The 18,421-nt window shown below is 39.5% G+C and overlaps 1 protein-coding gene across 1 annotated transcript in view; it reads left to right on the top strand.

Moving 5' to 3' along the window:
- COL22A1 (collagen type XXII alpha 1 chain) overlaps nucleotides 1–17,047 on the top strand; it is a 159,481-nt gene extending 142,434 nt beyond the window's left edge. Inside the window, exons 33-42 of the mRNA XM_085219983.1 lie at nucleotides 3,299–3,352; nucleotides 3,861–3,914; nucleotides 5,073–5,126; nucleotides 7,253–7,306; nucleotides 8,924–8,977; nucleotides 9,908–10,012; nucleotides 10,514–10,558; nucleotides 12,710–12,787; nucleotides 15,996–16,031; nucleotides 16,916–17,047. Of these exons, the coding sequence (XP_085076109.1) occupies nucleotides 3,299–3,352; nucleotides 3,861–3,914; nucleotides 5,073–5,126; nucleotides 7,253–7,306; nucleotides 8,924–8,977; nucleotides 9,908–10,012; nucleotides 10,514–10,558; nucleotides 12,710–12,787; nucleotides 15,996–16,031; nucleotides 16,916–16,990 (609 nt within the window). The 3' untranslated portion in view covers nucleotides 16,991–17,047. The remainder of the gene's footprint in view (nucleotides 1–3,298; nucleotides 3,353–3,860; nucleotides 3,915–5,072; nucleotides 5,127–7,252; nucleotides 7,307–8,923; nucleotides 8,978–9,907; nucleotides 10,013–10,513; nucleotides 10,559–12,709; nucleotides 12,788–15,995; nucleotides 16,032–16,915) is intronic.
- Nucleotides 17,048–18,421: the final 1,374 nt, after the last annotated feature.

The raw sequence follows: 18,421 nt of genomic DNA, 5'->3' as shown, positions 1-18,421 counted from the left end.
TCTAAACCAGCTTCTACTAAGACACAGCTGTATGCTGTCCACTGTTTAAATGAGGAATGTATTGTAGAGTACATAATGGGAATTAACTGGCATTACTTAAGATCATACCTTTGGTATGTGGATAAGCTTGTTAAGGACCAAGAGGCTTTAGGGCATGTAAATGGCAGAAGTAGGCTGCAAACGTGGCATTAAAAAAGAAAGTGCATAACAAGTTCTTCAAAGATGGAGGAAATGGGAATGTGAGGTAGTGCTGGAATTGGTGACAATTTCTTTGATCCTCTCTTCACCTTAGCTCATAGATTGCTGCTATATATACAAAGGAAATAAGGCTTCAGGGGAGACCTTACCACTCTCTACAACTATCTGAAAAGAGGATGTAGCAAGGTGGGGGTTGGCCTCTTCTCCCAGGTAACTGGTAACAGGATGAGAGGTAATGGCCTTAAGTTGCACCAGAGGAAGTTCAGACTGGATATGAGGAAAAAATTATTCTCTGAAAGAGTGGTGAGGTATTGGAACAGGTTGCCCAGGGAAGTGATGGAGTCATCATCCCTGGAGGTGTTCAAAAAACACGACACTGAGGGACACGGTTAATGAGCAAGGTGCTGATGGGTTGATGGTTGGACTAAATGATCTTAGTGGTTCTTTCCAACCTTAATGATTCTGTGAAATATGCAGAATAATGACAACTTACATGGTCTTTGTAATGCTGCAGTCACAGGAGTTTTCTCTTTAGTTTTGAGTGCATTGCTCTTGTAAATGAGCTGCAAGACTGTGAAGACTGAAAGGCCTCAAGTGTGTCAGCAGGTCAGATCACTGGGATTTCTCTATGTGCAAGTTAATGGTAATGGTATTTACCATTGCACAGAACTGCATATAGCATTGCAAATTTAGAGAGGAGAAAGGGAGTTTACGGGAGTTTAAGGTGTCAGAAGGTGGTGATATGCCTTAGGAGGTTGTCATTGATTATGTTCTAGAGGCTGCAGCACTAGCAGGGTGCTGAAAATTGTCATGCAATCTCCAAATACTTGCCACTGCTTTCCACTGATTATGTTGTGTATAAAAACAGACACTGACTTACATATACAGAGATAAAAAAAAGCATTGTGAATAACAGACAGCACCTCCATTACTCTGTTTCCTTATTATTAGCTTAAATAAATTTTACTTAAAACATACCACAGTAATTGTCAGAAACAGGAAACCTCTCATCAAGTGACTCTGAGCTCTTCCTTGCCAATCACCACAGCTCAGCTGTGTGCTTTTGGTGCAGCTTGTGCTGTGGGCTCCGCTGAAATTTGATGACCCAGCAGAGCAGTAGAGAGGTTTCTGCCATACATATTCAGACCAGCGAATTCAGAGCCTTCAATACTTCTTGGAGATAAGGTGTGTGAGAATCACAGTGAAGGTCAGGTATTATGGTTAGAAAGGAGCAAAACAGGAGATGGCTCCTCACTTTGCCTTCCACCTCCCGCTGCAGCTGGTTACTGCTGAGTCCCACTGTGTTTCCTTTCCTCTAAATGGCACAAAAATGATGAATGCATTAATTGAGACTACAGGAGGACACTGCCAAGAGAGGAGGTCAGGAAGGCTGTGAGCACAGATCTTGCCCAGCTTGGTAGCAGCTGTTAGTTGTCACCATTGCATTTCTGTTCATTGAGCTGTAGGAAAGAAGTAGGTGGCAGCTGATTAAGTCCAGCTGCCAGGGGCAGAGGTGTCTGCAATATGCAGCACCGGTGGGAAGACTTAATGGTCTCTGTGGGCAGTTACGGATTCGGCAAATTTGGGAAGGACTTACAGGTAGGATAGGAAATCAAAGGATTGTGGCTGTGCAAAGACATCAGTCTGGAATTTTGCCAATTTTTCATTGACCTGCAAGTCAAATGTAGGAAAAATGAGAATATTTTAAAAAATCCTCTTTTTACCTCTTGAGTTGCTTCTTCTTTTTTGCAATCTTGTTCTCCCTAAGAACACATATCCTTATTTCCATTTAGTAATACCATCCTTATCTACAGATTTATTACCATATGCCTGTGCCTTTTTGCTCTTCTCTCTTACACAAAACAAATTCCAGACACAACTGAGCAGGTTTGTGACAAAGGATCTCAGTACTTCATGCGGTTGCACTATTTTTCAGGGGGCCAGTAGATGGCATCAGGGACTGCCTGATTGGAAGTTGGTCTCACCGGGTGCTGGCTGTAAAGTGAAATTCTTCAAATTGTTTCTTACAAAGCATAATATTTATTCATAATGCATAATAAAAACAGACATAAGCAGTATTTATGCTATTACTTTTATTTTGTCTGATAGAGAACCATTTGCAAACAAACTTTGGATTCCCAGGTGTTGCAGAAATGATCGGCAAATAGCAGATGTGAATAAAATACAGACTGACTTGCTCGTGGGTTCTGCATTTCTACTGATCATTATTCTTCGTGTGTCTGCTGGGGGAGCTTAATTTGCTGCTGTTCTTCCTGGTTTTTGATTGCATAATTGAAACACCTCATATGATAAATAATAAATAAATGATGATTGCTATTGCCTGAATACATATGATCTTACAAGTGAACAAACGTGGGTATGCAAGTAGCATCAGGTTTTCTCTGGCTAGTTTCATTATTGTGCTGTTCCATTCAATTTATAGAAAGCAGAAATATGGACTTACTGATTATTATTATAGAACTCAACATAGAGCTGATGAACACCTGTCTGAAAGCATCTTTAATGAGGAAGAACAAGGATAAATTACTCCTAGTAGTTATTAATGGTAGTGCATGATAAAGTGAATTGGCATTGCAGGAGGGAGGGTAAGTTGCACAAATGTGTGAAATTATTGGCAGAACTAAAGATTTGGAAAAGCTGTGTAATACACATCTCAGGAAGTGCTCAAGATTCCTTCAGTCTTAAAGGTGAAATAACAATCTGTTTGTATGTAAGATGCTTTCCATGCTGTAGGATAGCTTTAGGCTTTTGGTCTTACAGAGAGGCAATGCAATGCAGTGGCCCTGGTGCTTTTGCTGTTGGATGTGTCACCTGGCCTATTAATACAGTGGAACAGAACTGATCAAATTTCAGGACAGCAAATTCTTTAACTACTCTTCTCCATGAAGGAAAACTCTTCTCTTTTAAAACTGAATATTTTTGCAATTAGTATTATACCAGTCCTAGAGGTCGAGACAAAAATCTCCAAAGTCCTTTGAGGAAGATACTCAATGCCAGAAATGGATATCTGATCAAATGAGTCCTCTTACAAAACAAGACTAGGGTGTCTCCTGGTTTTATTTGTCTTGTTTTATATCAGGGTGAACCAGGACCAAAAGGGGAGAAAGGAGATCGAGGAACAAGTGGAGAACCTGTAAGTACAGCTAAGTGTTTCTTAAGTTAATTTTAAATTCTAGTAAGAAGACATGAGTGCTGCATCTTCTGGAGACAGAGAGTGGGGCATGCTCTTTCCATAGCCAGGAATCTTCTCTTACAAAAATAGCCACAGGGTTGTTTGGCTTTGGCTCCACAGGAAGACAGATTACATGAAATTAAGCACCTAATTTTTTAGCTCTGTACCCTATGGCTGAGAAGAAGAGTACGGGATTTGCAAGACAGAACTTGACTGACAGTAGGGCTGCACAGGATTTATTAAGGATTTTGAAATGTCGCTTAAATAGTGCAGTTGGCTACTTCATTTATATTTGGCTCTGCTCCTGTTCTGGAAGGAGCTCTCAGGAGAGGTAGAGAGTTGTGCAGTCCCAGCCTTCATAAAAATCACTCTCTCTTCTCTCAGTGTGAGGGAGGAATAGCATCTTTTGATGAAGGGAAGAATTGAACTGTTTCCTTCAGCTCTTCTGCCTGTGCCTCTGTTTTTGCAGGGATTACCGGGCATCCCAGGTGAACAGGGTGTCCCAGGACCTGTAGGACTACAGGTAAGAAGAGCATAATTTAAAGCAAATCTTTGGTATAACCAGAGAGGGTTGACTTCATGGTGCATCTCACTGTGAATAACTCCTCCCCTGTACACCAACATCCCATTTCTCCTACATCATTCTAAGTACAGGGACTACTGTACAGGTATTTGGTCATGTTGGACAATATGAGGAGATTCAAAGCGGAAATATATGATATCTGAGGAAAGACCAGTGTCATCTGAGGGTCTTCTTCCAACTTTAGGCTCCTTCACAAGGGCACCTGGTATTTGTGCCACCAAATCACAGTATCTCACAGATAAGTTACTGCAATACATTAACAAAATGTTGCAGAGCATTCAGACTCAACCCCAGCTCATTTAACCTTGACAGCACTATTGCTCATGTTAAATGAATTTATAATCTTAATTATCTTCTGAAAAATTCCTGGCTCATGCACAGTATTTCCATGTACCACTGAGGTATGTCTCCATATAAACATAGAAGGGTATTTATTCTGTCTTCATTTGTGTTGCATTCAAGTCACATAGTCATCTATTACTTGGGGATCATCAGCAAATACTGGTTAATAGCAGTCTTAGCATCATGAAAACAGTCAAACAAAAAAACAAAAACAAATATAATACTGTATAACTTTCAAGTAACATTTGCTAAAAGGGGGACCAGATCAATGGATAGACTCCACTCTGTCATGCCAAAATCCTAATGAAAGAACTAAGTAGTATGTAGGACCACAGCAAACTCACTGCACTGTAATCTATTTTGACCATTTCTAAATGATTACTGGTATTTGAGAACTGCAGGCAAAACCTCCCCTTTGCAAGGAGACCACCACAGTTCAGCTACGATGGAAGCATCAGGTTGGCCTGAGGATAGGAAGCAGCTTTCCCCAGATGAATGTCTGCAAGTTCCAACATGCAGTACAGTGAAATAGCCTCTGAGCTGATCAGTCATTAGTAATTTTTCTTATGTCTCAGGGTTTTATTTTTATATTTCATTTTCTTGCTGCATAGAGAACTGGGAGCCATTTCCTCAGCCGTTAAACTCCTTTGCGAATTGATTAGCTGAGTGCATGTTCAGGCATCCTGAAGTCTATTTGTCTGGCAGGCATTCCCATCCCATCTCTAATCAGCTGGTACTTCTTTTCTTCCTGCACAGGGGACAAAGGGGCAGAAAGGAGCCCGAGGAGAAGCTGGAGCCCCTGGAGAGGCTGTGAGTAGCTGTTTCCCTTGCAGCATTTTTTCTTGGCAATAACACACCTAAAGGGACTTGGAAGTCCCTCCCTGCCTTGCTGATTCATGGTCCCAGGCTGCTTGGGAGCAGGGCACATCGTAATACAGCTGAAAGAAGAGTCACTGCTAGTGGGCAAACAGACGCAGCTGCACCAAACCAATCAATGCCCCAATCAGCCCAGCTCTAAATTGTTTGTCATTTTTTGGATAAGTCTCCCTCTCTAACAAAAGCCAACTTTTCTGGGTGAAGTGAGGCAGAGCTTGCTGCTGCACCGTGCTATCAGCCCAGCCCAGGCAGTCAGCTGGTGTATGGAGTGAGCTTCCCAGCAGCAGCCATAATTAGTTTTTGATAACACTTGGTTTTAGGCTTCATAGTCAATTTTGCTTTCTTTAATAAAGCCTCATAGCCAGAGGAATCATTATGTACCACTTTTTGAGGCCTGTATTCCACAGAGTTCTACTATTGTCTGACTACATGCTAAAGAACAGCTGAAGATTCAAGCCCTGTTTTATTACTATAGCAGTTGTACACTCCTTTTGTGTCTGAATAAAAGGCCACATACTTTCTTTGTAAGCAGAGAAGGAAAACTGAAGAACTGATTCAAGTAATGAATGGGAGAGATGATGAAGACATTCAAGATCAGACTGGACAGGGCTCCGGGCAACCTGACTGAGCTGTGGGTGTCCCTTTTCATTGCAGGGGAGTTGGGCTAGATGGCCTTTAAGGATCCCTTCCAACCCAAAAGACCTTATGATTCTATGATTATGTGTTTGTATATGGGAGAAGAAAGCCATAGGAAATCCAAGCAAAGAATCCTAGAGCACTGAGTTTCTCCTTATGTCTTTGTGTTTATGATTTCCCTGCTTGGATTTGTGCTCAGACATTGTATTTAGCAGTGCGTTGACCCTAAACTCTCAACTGCCTGTCCTCTAGTCTCCATTGTCTTCTGTTGAAGGACTCCTTAGTCCATGTGGAGAAAAGCAGCTAAGGGTGCCTCACTCACTCTAAACCTATTCACTGATTTTATTTCGTAGTATAATGTGGCTTGGAGAGCATTAGTACTATGGAAATGCACACGTATGCCTTTTGTTTGCCATCCCATCATAGACTGCCACTGCTCCACATTTCTTTTGACTCATAGACCAGTAACTGCAAATAACACAGTAACGAGGAAACCTTTAATTCTCTTACAGTGAGCTTGATAGAGAGACATTCATTTGCTGTGAATACCCTTCATAGTCGTGCTGTAGAAGATTTTCACAATCTCACTGCTGTTTGCATTGTCCCTCTGCAAGAAATTGCTACCCAGATCTTCCCATAGGAGAGGTTTCTGTATTCCAAGTCAGGTAGATTATTTCACTTTGCCAATGCAGATGTTTTTAGATAGTCTGCCTGTTTTCATCCTGAATGGCTTAGAAATGCTGATAGAAACCCTTTTCCTTGTGAAGCTGTGGCAGCAGGTGAATCCTGGCCTGTGTAGAGTGATGCATAACCCCAGAGATAATGATTTATACCTAATACTGTCAGGTCTAGAAGAAAATGTCTAGCTACAGCCTGGTAACCCCAAGCATATGTCTCTCTGGGGACATAATCTGAAAATATTTCCACCCATGTCCCCCGTGCATGTTTGGAGGCATACATGCTGAATAGGATTGCAGACAAAAATACTTGTAATTCAGAACAAAAACACTGAATGATTTGTGATGCTTGTCTATCTAACACAAATGAGTATTTTTCAGGTTTTTGTTTTCAACAGAGCACATTTTGTTGGCCAAGATTTTCATTTTCATCTTAAATCAACACACTTTTCTCTGTTCTTTTGGTGTTTTGGGCTCAGACCTTTCTTCTTGAATCTGAGCTGGACTTAGTATTTAGTTTGATGTGGGTAATTTAAGCTTCTGAGAATCTTTTTTTTTTTTTTTTTAAATTGTTTCATGCTTCTTTACACTTCAAAGTATTTCAAAAAAAAAAAGCTGTTCTTTTTGCTTTGTGCTTGTACAACATCTTGTATGACATAAACTTCAGTTCCACTTAGAACATCTTGTTCCTATGGTGGTACGAGTTGTGAATTACACATGTACATAAATTTCACTTTCTTTAAACAGGGTGCAGTTGGACCAGTGGGGCCTCCTGGACCAAGAGGATTACCAGGAAATGTGGTATGTATGCACCAGCTTATTTGTTTTCTCATCTGTGCACTGGTCTCTTTATTAATGTTTTGATTTTCCTCCTGTGGGGGTTTACTATCAGATTCAAAAGGCTGTGTTTCATTCCACTTTTTTACAGTTGAATCAAAAGATGTGGAGGCACCTGGGAATTGTGTTTCTATGAAACATATTTTCATATTCATTTGTAACAACAGGGAGGCATGGAAAAGCTTCACTCCTCTTCAAATTGAAAAAAAAACACATTTTTTTTCTTCTGCCAGCTCAAGAGAAAAATTACAGTGTTTATTGTCTCTCTAGTTTTGTTTCCTTCACCTCATTTCCATTTGTCCTTTCCCTTTGAAAACATGACTTCTTTATATCAAGATTGCATGGTAAGCTCCTATATTTGTTATGAAAATATGTAAATATTAGATCCTACAGTCAGTGCCTTGAAGTTGTACAACATCCTCTTACCTCAGTAGACATTCATCACCATCATTATATTCTGCCTGACAGAGCTTTTCATGTCTGCACAGAAACCTTTAGACTAACTTTATTCCCTGCTCCACCATTATAACTCTCCATTTAGTGCTTGGGATTTCTTTAGAATTACAGTAGAGTAAGTGAAAAACAACACTTAGACCTCAGGTTGAAATATGTTCAGGAACAATGGTTTAGCACAAAGGCTAAAGGCTCTTGAAGGCAGCTTGTCAACTAGGCAGTCCAAATAATATTAAATTGCCTTTCTCCTAATTGTTAAGCTACATTTCATTTAATTGTATTAGCACAATGATTTCATTTCAAATGAATTTTTCAAAAGATGATATCTAAAATGAAGACTTTGTTCAATTTTACAATCCTTTAAGCAAATTTCTTTACCACTAATATCAATATATTACTTATAAAAGCTAATTTAAGTAAATATTTTTAACTGATACATAAAAGAAAATAGTCATCATGTCCACTTGGAGAGGAAGTCAGTCCAATCTTATGGTGCCAAAACATCATTTAATATCTTAAAATGCAGTACAACTCTGTAAAATTTACACATTTTGGTCAGTTAGGAAGGCACAGTATTTGATTTCATCTATATTTTGACAAGGAATGCATTGGAATCTGCCAAGACCTGAAGAGGAACAAAAAATTGAAATAAAGGGTAAAACAAACATAGTTAAGTATTCCAGTGGGTGGCTTTGAAGACTGTTAGCTGTAAAATATGGAATACTGTGAGACTTTTGGCTTCTCTAATAGAGAGGACTTGGAATTTGTTGGTAATAGATTAGGAAAACTACTGAGGATTTCACAGAACAAAAATGTTACCGGTAGAAGAATGCACAAATCTGGAATTAGCTCCATTCCAGCTTTTGCTGTTCAGCTCTTTTTTATATTGGGAAAAAAAAAAAAAAAACAACAACACCCAAACCTCATGTAAGCACTTGGTATACAGCTCTTCTGTGATGTTCTCTGGATTGTCTGATTCTCTGAATTCTCTACTTGTCTGTAGAGGAAAACGTAAAACTCATACTAATCCTTGACATAGACCATATTGAACATGCTGGTCTATCCATTTTCTTTAGGATCAAATGCTGCCTAAAAAGATTTTAGTCTTTAAAGTTCTTTTCTCTTCAGGGAGTGCCTGGAAACCCTGGACTACCAGGGAAGGAGGGAGAAAGAGGGGAAAAGGTGAGTTTTTTCCTTTTCCTTGGGGATTTTAAGTAACTTAGGACAGAAACAGCTTGAACTGGCAAATGATTTCATAGGTTCATACACTGCTAGGACACATGGGCTCATTAGATTATCTCATCTGACCTATTCTATTACACATACTACAAGGATTTCACCCTGTTGCAGCCTTATAATTTACCTAATAAAACTACTGAGGTACAACTGAATATGCCAAAGTCACTGCTACACACTTATGCAATGATGATCTTCTTTTGTCCTGGCCGTTCAGTACTTTGTGAGATGCTTGTTTACCACTCTAAACCCAAAACTGGAAGAAAAGCTTGCTTTTGTTGTTTAGGAAACAGAGATTTCTGCTTTTTTGATAAACTACCATAATATGACCATAAGCTCAGCCATCCAATACACTCTTTCTCACCTATGTCTGATTTGCCCAACTATTGTGTTTTATTTCATATCTAGGCAATATACTTTTTCATGCCAGGGACTTGTATTTTGCCAGTACATTACAAGCAACCAGCATGCCGAAGTCCTCATGCTTTTTTCTTTTTCTTTGCCAGAGTAGGAATAATTAATCACAAACAGGGACCCATATATGTAGGATATAGTATTTAGAATAGAAACAAATCCCAGCCTCCTCAGTCTCAAAGTGTTTTAGATTACTGATATTCATCTCAGCACCATGTGTGGATCAACAACTCTCTCATCTAGTCAAACATTTTGAAATGTTTTGCTTTTTTAAGGAAAATAAAATGCCCTGAGATTTCTGAAGGAAAAGGCTTCCTTTAAAAGAGGGTTTCCTATGATAACAAGAGATGTTCAGATGCGAAAGCTAGAAGAAAAGGTAGATCTTTTGGTCCCAGTGAAAGACCTCAGTCAGGAATGGTCTTTGATGTATGGTTGACAGCTTTATTGGATTGTCTTCTACAGGGTGACCCAGGAAAAGAAGGAAAAGTGGGTTTACCTGGGCCAGCTGGGGTGCCAGGGCCTCCTGGACAGCCGGGTTTGCCTGGCAAAGGTAAAGATGGAGAACAGGTAAGTGCTGCTGGCAAGCTCTGTGCTCAAGTAACTCAACGTGAGCTTGGCAAACACAGCTTCTGTTGGAATGGTGGACTTCAGATAGAGTGTTAGGTTGAGATCTCACAGGTGTTTGCAAGACACATGAAGGCGCAAAAGCCTTTGTTGTGTAGATGTTGCAAATCACAGTGCTGTATCCAAAAAGGCAGAGAGGACTGAAGTTTCTGAATATTAGTGTGCCATCTTGGCCATCCAGAATTGCCTCCACAACAAATAACCGTTAAATGATTGTTGTGACCATCATTAGCTTGATGAAAATTTCCTAAAAACATTTACTTCTAGCTAAGTTAGCAGACTGTAATCTGTTTACACATTGTCAGTAAAATATTATTACCAGGATGGTGTAGAGAAGGAAGGAGGGTGAGTGCTGGGAACTTGTGCTACCTTGCCTCCCTCAAAGGCCAGGCTCCATTCCGGCTGTGCAATGACTCTTCCCTGATTTTGGTTATGTCACTTTAGGGGGAAAGAGGCCCACCAGGCTTGCCAGGACCTTTTGGACATAAGGTGAGTATGGGCTTTATTGTTTATTACAGACTGCTTTCTTCCACTCCTAGAACTGAAGTTATGGTTAAAATGTGGTCTGCTTTTCACTGGAAAATAGTGTTTGTGAAGCTTACATTAAGATATGAATTAACTGTGTTCATTTTTCACACTTAAAATTTCTTCCAGCATTATGCAAATTCAACAGAGACTAAATGCTAAATGCTGCATACTTTTTCAGGGAAATTGTGACAGGGGACCTTTAATCCATTCAGCAAGAGAGACATTTCATAGCTGAAGGATGAATGACACTTGAGACCACCTGTCAGCCCCTAAAGAGCATTACTCCAAAGCACTTATTTATTTCACCTCTCTCAAGAGGAAATCAAATGTTTTCCAGTGGGACTGGGTAGTTCTGGTTTGCCCTCTTATATTGCAGCTAAGACAAAGACTAGTTTGTTGATTAAGTTAACAACATTAATGTCTTCAACTGAAAATGAAATTTATTCCTTTGCAAGTAGATAGCAAGCAAAGAAAGGAATAGAACAGCAATAGCATTTGCTTCTGGAAGCATCTGGATTGTGCTTGAGTCTTCAGTCAGATATATCAGAAATTCTCCTCTTTGAAATGACTATGGTCCCGATTTGGAGTGTAAGAAAAATAGGGCATTGAAACAGGTTTTGTAAATGATTGATAGGAATACAGCAATATGAGACTGGATCCATCTAAGTTCCCATATTTTTGAAATAACCAAACTGCTATGAAACATTTTCTTTTGTTTTTTGCTGCATCCTGCATAAACACACTCTACTCTGTTGTATATATTTTGACAGTTCAGAAGGTAGACACAATAATATAGTGAAAGTAATATAAAAATCAGAAGAAAAAAAACAGTGAAGGAAATCTAATGAAATACGTTGTTCAATATCAACACAAGACGTTAGGAATCTTAATTGTGCATAGAAAAATACTGTTGAAATTTTTGTACTGAAACTATGTTCTTGAACAAAGTAACAGATAAGGGATCTGCAGGAGTGCCTGAACTAATGAGAATACGTTTTCTCTCACTGTCCCTGTAGTATTGTTTCTTTGAAATAGAAGATTAGTTTAAGAAAAAGAAAGGAAATAAAGTAGGAGATATTGCAGAATGAACTTGGGCCAGGTAGAATCCATGGGTAACCATTTTTCTATCAAGCTTCTGTACAGCTGGAAATAGTGTAATAATAAATAACATAAATAAGGCTCATTGTTATATGTCTGCTGCCAGAGTTAGACTGATTCTTACAACTGCAATATAATCCATAAAAAATCTTATTTGATATTTCTCTCTATAACAGGGAAAGAGAAAGGACATTAAATTTAAGTACTGTAGCTGATTTTTTTTCTTAGCCCTCTGTCTACAGTGCCCATTAAATAGCACCAAGTAGCTGTCTGTGATCTGCAAATTTTAATGTTGAAAATTCAGTTTTCTGAAAGGGAGATCTCTCCATTTGTAGTATAGTCCCCCAGGGAGAGTGGTAGAATTGATTTTTAAAAATTGTTAATGCACTGCTGTGAACAAGCTTGTGTTGGTAAAGGAGAATATTAAGATGCATCCCAACTTCCTAATTCTGTCTTCCCTGTATAAATAATATGCATTTATCAATGCTGGCAGGTTAGCAAGCATTTCGTTGCATAAATGTGAAGAAAGGAGAACACATTACTGTGCTTAGTGTTTGCCCAAGCCAGGGAAAGTGCCTCATAGAACCCTGCTGGCAATTGCAAATGCAAGTGTGAAAGTCCATGAAAGCAGATGCCCTATTCATCTAAAATCTGATGTTCTCAAATCAGTGCAGTGTATCAGACACTGCAGCGTATGGAACTACCATTGGAAATTGGGTGCTGTGTGCTAAAATGAATTAAAATATTTGTGGAAGCTGTGTTTCTTTTCAGTTATGCGATGTGGCACATGCTTACATGCTGTCTGTGCTCACAAAGGTGAACCCCTCTGAAGTAGGGAGGCACTTCTCCTGGCATGATATGACAGAAACTGTGTTGCCACAACCTGATCCCATGTCATACTGGGCAGGATCAAGTCAGGTTGTATCAGTGTTATGTTCTGTTGGAAAACTGTGTTGTATTTCAGCACATTTTCTCTGCAGTGGACAAAGCTTTTAAGTTCTCCCTTTATTTCAGGGTGAGAGGGGAGCTCCTGGCCTCCCTGGACAGCCAGGAGACAGAGGTGTGCCAGGAGTTGGACTGGCTGGACCACCTGTAAGTAGCAGGGGCTGTTGCAAACTGTGATGAGACAAAAAGTTAACCTTTTAACCCATCGCCATCTGGAGAATGGGCTCCCTGTGCTCACCTGTGCCAATAGCCTACAGCATTTCACTCTCTGAAGATGCACAATGCTAGCCCAGAAGCTGCCATTCATGGCTTGGATGCCCACAAGTTTGTTATGAGGGCTCTTGATGCATTTGGTTTTAGTTGAAAGAGAAAGGCAGAAAAGTGCTATCAGAGTGATTGATGCAGCTGTCTCTTACTTGTGATTTTTCCACAACATCTTGACACACTGGCTCTGGATGGGAGCTGAGGTCTGTACTGAGCTACCAGAGTTGATTTAACAGGGAGATGTAACCCTGCTATCACCTCATTAGGAGGAATGATGGTGACACACATGTCCACATCAGTGACACAGTACTCTGATAGGGAAATATAAAATCAGATTAGTTAAATTGCTGCCTTCCAGGAGAGCCATTGCCTTCATAATTTCCCTCAGAGATTAAGTTACATCTGATCCAGCTCTGCCATCATCTCCTGCTGTTGTTGAAGTTCTATAATTATTAGTGGGCATGAGATGTTTGTGGGATTTGTTCCAGAAAGTATGATATTGTGATATATAAGTGTGATTCTGTGATTCTGTGATTCTGTGATATTGTTGGGATTTGATCATCCCAGTACTTAACATGCATCACTCTCTTGAGATCAAAGGGATTTAACGTGCTCTGGCTTTGTAGCCCTCCTGCTCCACTAAATGCATAAGTGAAATAAGTCTAGAAGGAATCAAACTTCATACCTAGTTAAAATTGCTGGAGAACATCAGAGTCCTTGCATCCTTTCATATCCCCTTATACATGCCATGATACTGTACCAGCCAAAGCCAACATTTTCATGCTCTGATTATCTGCTTAGAAGTTTCTCAGTTAGTACATGAAATTATCTTGAAATGATAAATCATATTGTATGATACTGGCTGATAAATCTAGCCTTCTGGGATGTACTTCCATTTAGTATTTCATTTTACCCTGCTGAATACTCTGTATAGTAAAGCAGATGGGGTTGGTTTCATAGCACACCATGACCATATCATGGCCATTGTGGTGCTTTACAATAGTATCAGTGATAGAAGATTCGCTGAGTTTTACTTTGCTATGATTTAGATAAGGAACAGTGATGTTGTTGCACTTAAGGTTTGGTCATTAATATTAAAGTTGAATTAGAAATGAATGACTTCTTTGAAAAACACTAGTATGTGGCTGGTATTTAATTAATGGGTTGTAGATCCATTACAGGGTTACCTGATTTCTCTTCTGCACTCTGATGTACAGAGGAAGCCAAAGTTATTCTTCACATATATACATGCAATAACTAAGAACTTCTCTCTATCACTTGTAGCCATCACCTGACACACACCAGAGGATTACTTTGTAATTATGTCATCACTGTTTGACCACTATCAAGATAAGTAGATGGTGCCAGTATACCATAATACTCCCAATTGATTTTTTTTTAACTTCATTCCAGTTCAAAGACTCAGAATTTGAAGAATTTGAGGAGCGCTATATAACATTTAATCCATCAGGCTTTCACACATATTGAGTCCCACTAAAAAATAGAATATCCTCAGTGGAGATGCTTCAGTGCATATTATACACTGAATAAAGGTGTCAGCCTATACCCTCTCTAGTAATATGACAAAATTGGGTATATAATGTTTTCAGTTTCAGAGGTAAGAGTCAGCAATTTGTTTTAATTGGAGTCCTCACCTTGTTTCCTCCTGTGCCCTTAATCTCTCTTGATTTTTGCTCCCTGTGTGAAAGGTTTAGATAGATTAGGGTGGGTTTTGTTGTTGTTGTTTGCTTTTACTTTGTCTGCTAAAGTATTGTATTACTACTGAGCCATAAAGTGAGTTTTAGCAATGTGTGATTTTCCCAACTGAACTAAAAGCAGAAGTGACTGCATGGAGAAATGGGGTGAATCCACATGCTCATGTTCAAGTTCCCTGATAGAAATATGTGATGCATCAAATTGAAGGGAATTACTTGTGATCTGCCTTTCCTTCTTCATATTGCAATGAGTTTAACATGATGCATTTAGCCCTTGCTTTAGCAGAGCATTAAGGCATCTTGCATGGAGAACTTTGTGAGGATTAGTGAATTAATATGCCTGAAATAGAAAGCAAAAGGAGAAGAGCCATAGTGTGAAACAATTTATTCAAACACAGTCTTAGGGATGTGAGGTCAAACAATGTCTGAGATGTGTTTGGAATGTCAGATTGATCCATCCCTGCTGGATATATGGGTACTGCATCACTTCTCTAGTGTGCCTTCAGGAGTGGATATCTTCTAGTGTGTTCACTCCACTATGCACCTGTGTAAGCTGCATTCCCAAACAAATAGTGTATGCAAGTCCACTGGATTCCCTCCTGTAACCTCATTTAAAGAGCACATAGATCCCATGAGATGCTTTTCCTGCTTTTAGAGGAAGTTGAACACAGTGTCTTTCAGGACCATGGAGAGGTTCTCCAGTCCCAGTCCAAAAGATGAAAGGCTGCTGCAGTTTCGTGTCCCTGGGTTCCGCCAGTAGCGAGGCTGAGCCCATATTGCCAGTGGGCATGTACAGTATGTACACAAATTCACATGCTGCCACACAAGTCAATTCAGAAACTAATGCCTTGATCAACACCCATGTACATCTGAACAACACTCACGTAATCATGAAAAAGCACAGTTTCACAGCCACTCAGCCCTGTTGTTGGCACCCACAGTTTTCCTATTCAGCTAGTCTGACTTGAGGCTCACCAAGATTCAGGGCTACAAGCTCAATTTCATCAGCTCACCCACTTAGAAGAGTGTAACAAATTGGATTTAAAGATAAGATAGGGCAGAATGTGATGATGATGTGGAGGGCTCAGTCTGACAAGCAACGTACCAAATACAGCTGTCCTCTTTAGTCCTTTTTCTCTTTTTTTCTCACACTTTTTCTCCATGAACCATCTCAGTTTCTCCCTTTGATCTTCCCCCTGAACATCCCACTGTGAGTATTGCATATTTTTGTCTGGGCAGCCTGTCAGATTTGCTCCTTTCCCTTTCTTTTCTCTTCTTCTTATCTCTATTCTTCAGGAACCCACCTGTTCAACCAAATGGAATGTTAATTTTAAGCTCTGCTAGTATTTTGATTGCTCTGTCTTCTCTATTTGCAGGGCCCTATTGGACCCCCAGGAGACAAAGGATCATTGGTACAGTATGTCTTTCTCACTACACCCAAATTTTATGGGGAGGGGGCAAACAAATGAATTTTGTTACTATCAGCGATTTTGTAAAATCATGATTAATTTTTTGGTTGAGTCATATGTTGGCTGATTAGCCAAATGAGACTTTAGATATGCACTACCATTACGTGTTTTCTGTAGTGGGCTATGAGAAAAAGAGTTATCCAGACTCTTGTTCTGGTGACAACTTTTCCTCACCCCTCAGAATAGTCCCACAGATGGAAAGAAAAAGTATGTCATTGCAGACAATTCAAGGCATGTTGTTATGCCTTATAATCAAAGCCACAAACATATGAATACTTTTAAGCATTTTTCTTGCTTAAAGCTTACAGAAGACCCTGCATTTAAGTATTTCCTTTAATCATTTACAAGGATGCAGTCAATAGGTGTGAAGCAAATAGCTGTTTATTGTAGTTTCACTATATGCTGGCATGCATTTCCAGTGGTATAGCCCAGTCATGGTGTGCACTAGTTTGACACCGAGAAATTGAATCGTCTTTTCTCCTCCACAGTCCCTTGATCAGTTGTATTTTCTCCCTGTTCATATACTTGCCTTCTTATAAAGAGTCATTATTACCTTTCCAGTTGAGATATGTGAGATTTGTCTGGAGTGATATACTTACAGTTCCTGGAGGCACAGAAACAACTGATGCTATGGTAGTTCAATGTGGAATTATTTTATTTTAATCTCTTTTGAAAGTGTTTAACTGTTAGCATGGTGAGTTGTTGGTGATGGTGTTTGTTTTTTTTTTCTGAATAATTATTGAGTTCAGTATTTTTTTCTCTTCAGCTAAGGATAATTTGGCAAATACTGCTCATGTTTCTGTGTTTGTCTGTTCTCTCCCTGCCAGGGTCCTCGTGGTGTACCTGGTATCCCTGGACCACAGGGGCCTCCTGGCCAGGATGTAAGTAAAACAAAAGTGTAAGTGCTTACAAAATCTGCTGATACTTAAGTCTAATTTCCCTAAAAATTGTGTGCGTACTCAACCTTGGTTGTTGAGTGTTTCTATGATAGTCCAATGGGAATGATTTGCAAAAATTGACCTCTTATATTTCAGGATTTCAGGAAAAAAGAAATTTAGGCTACAGAGTAACTTTTCAAGGAAAGTGATGGACTGGGGAATGATCCTATAGTATAGAAAAGGATGATAGTTAAGCTCTCTAGGAAATTCATCGAAACCTCTAAGATAAGTAACCCATAATATTTCTATAAAAATAAGGCCACCCCCACTAAAAAGCTTTTTATGAGTTCATTTTGCTGCTGCTGCTGTGCTCGAGAGATGACACTTTAACCTCTTCTCTGTGCATTTTCCTCACTCAACTCTCTGCAGTCGAGTCATGGAGTTAAGGGATAGAGGGAAGCAAAGCAGACTCCCAGTGTGATAGCTGACTCTCTCGCCCAGTTTTGTTATAGTGTTGAATCAGAAAGGGAAGAGTTTTTTCCTCTGCTGATAAGCCAGTTCTGTGACATGGAAACCTGCCTTGGAGGAAAATCAGCATGGGGCTGTGAAGATTTTGAGAGATGTAATCTTTGCATTTGTGCCTGTTGAAGGAATGTTGTGGGAAAGGGATAGTGGCCTTCTGTAACTCTTTTCCTCATCAAGCTTTCTTATGCTGTCTTATCTGAAAGGGGTACCAATTTTAATTAAGTACTTGTGAGCATGTTATCCCTCATGCATTGTTACTGACATACACCAATTATCATAAAGGGTGCTCTTTTCTATAAAATAAATCTCCTTTGCTCCTGAAACATTTGGAAAACAAGGTCTTGTTTTTTTTTGTTCACTCTCACCATCATAAGACAAATGATTGTGAGAGTGGCATTCCTCAAAAGTCTATTGTGGCAGAAATGGTCTATCACTTTGTGTCCCTGAGCAACCATAGCAAATGTTTGAGTTCTTTAATCAAGAGGTTTTTTAACAGAGCTTTTATACAGGAGATAAAACAGATGAGCTTATTGCAAGTGCATATGAGGAGAGTGCAGAGCCAGCTTTTCTAAGTCTCTTTCTGGCTCTGCTCAGATCAGTGTTGGCTGGTCAGCTCTTGGAGAGGCAGCATTGCAGTCTTCCTATCTCTCCTATTCCCAGCAGGAAATTACCCACACAAAACCATCACTTATGGTACTTAGAAAGCACATCTTCTATTACACAAACTGATTTAATTGCAGTCAGCATGCCTTTCAAGAACTATGTTTTCTGGTTGATCACCTATTGAGCAATTCTACCTGTGTTTCAGGATGTGTAAATGTAACTACAGAGCACATTCCAGCATATCTTGGTATAACAGCAGGGATACTTTGTTTGACAAGATCCTGCATTTCCCAGTTTCTTGATCTCCATTTTAATTTATGAGTAGTA

This window comes from Meleagris gallopavo, chromosome 3, assembly GCF_905368555.1.
Source record: "Meleagris gallopavo chromosome 3, MGAL_WU_HG_1.1, whole genome shotgun sequence".
In the NCBI taxonomy this organism is placed as follows: domain Eukaryota; kingdom Metazoa; phylum Chordata; class Aves; order Galliformes; family Phasianidae; genus Meleagris; species Meleagris gallopavo.
The sequence above is the reverse complement of the archived record's forward strand: the minus strand, read 5'-3'. Positions and strand labels throughout refer to the sequence as shown.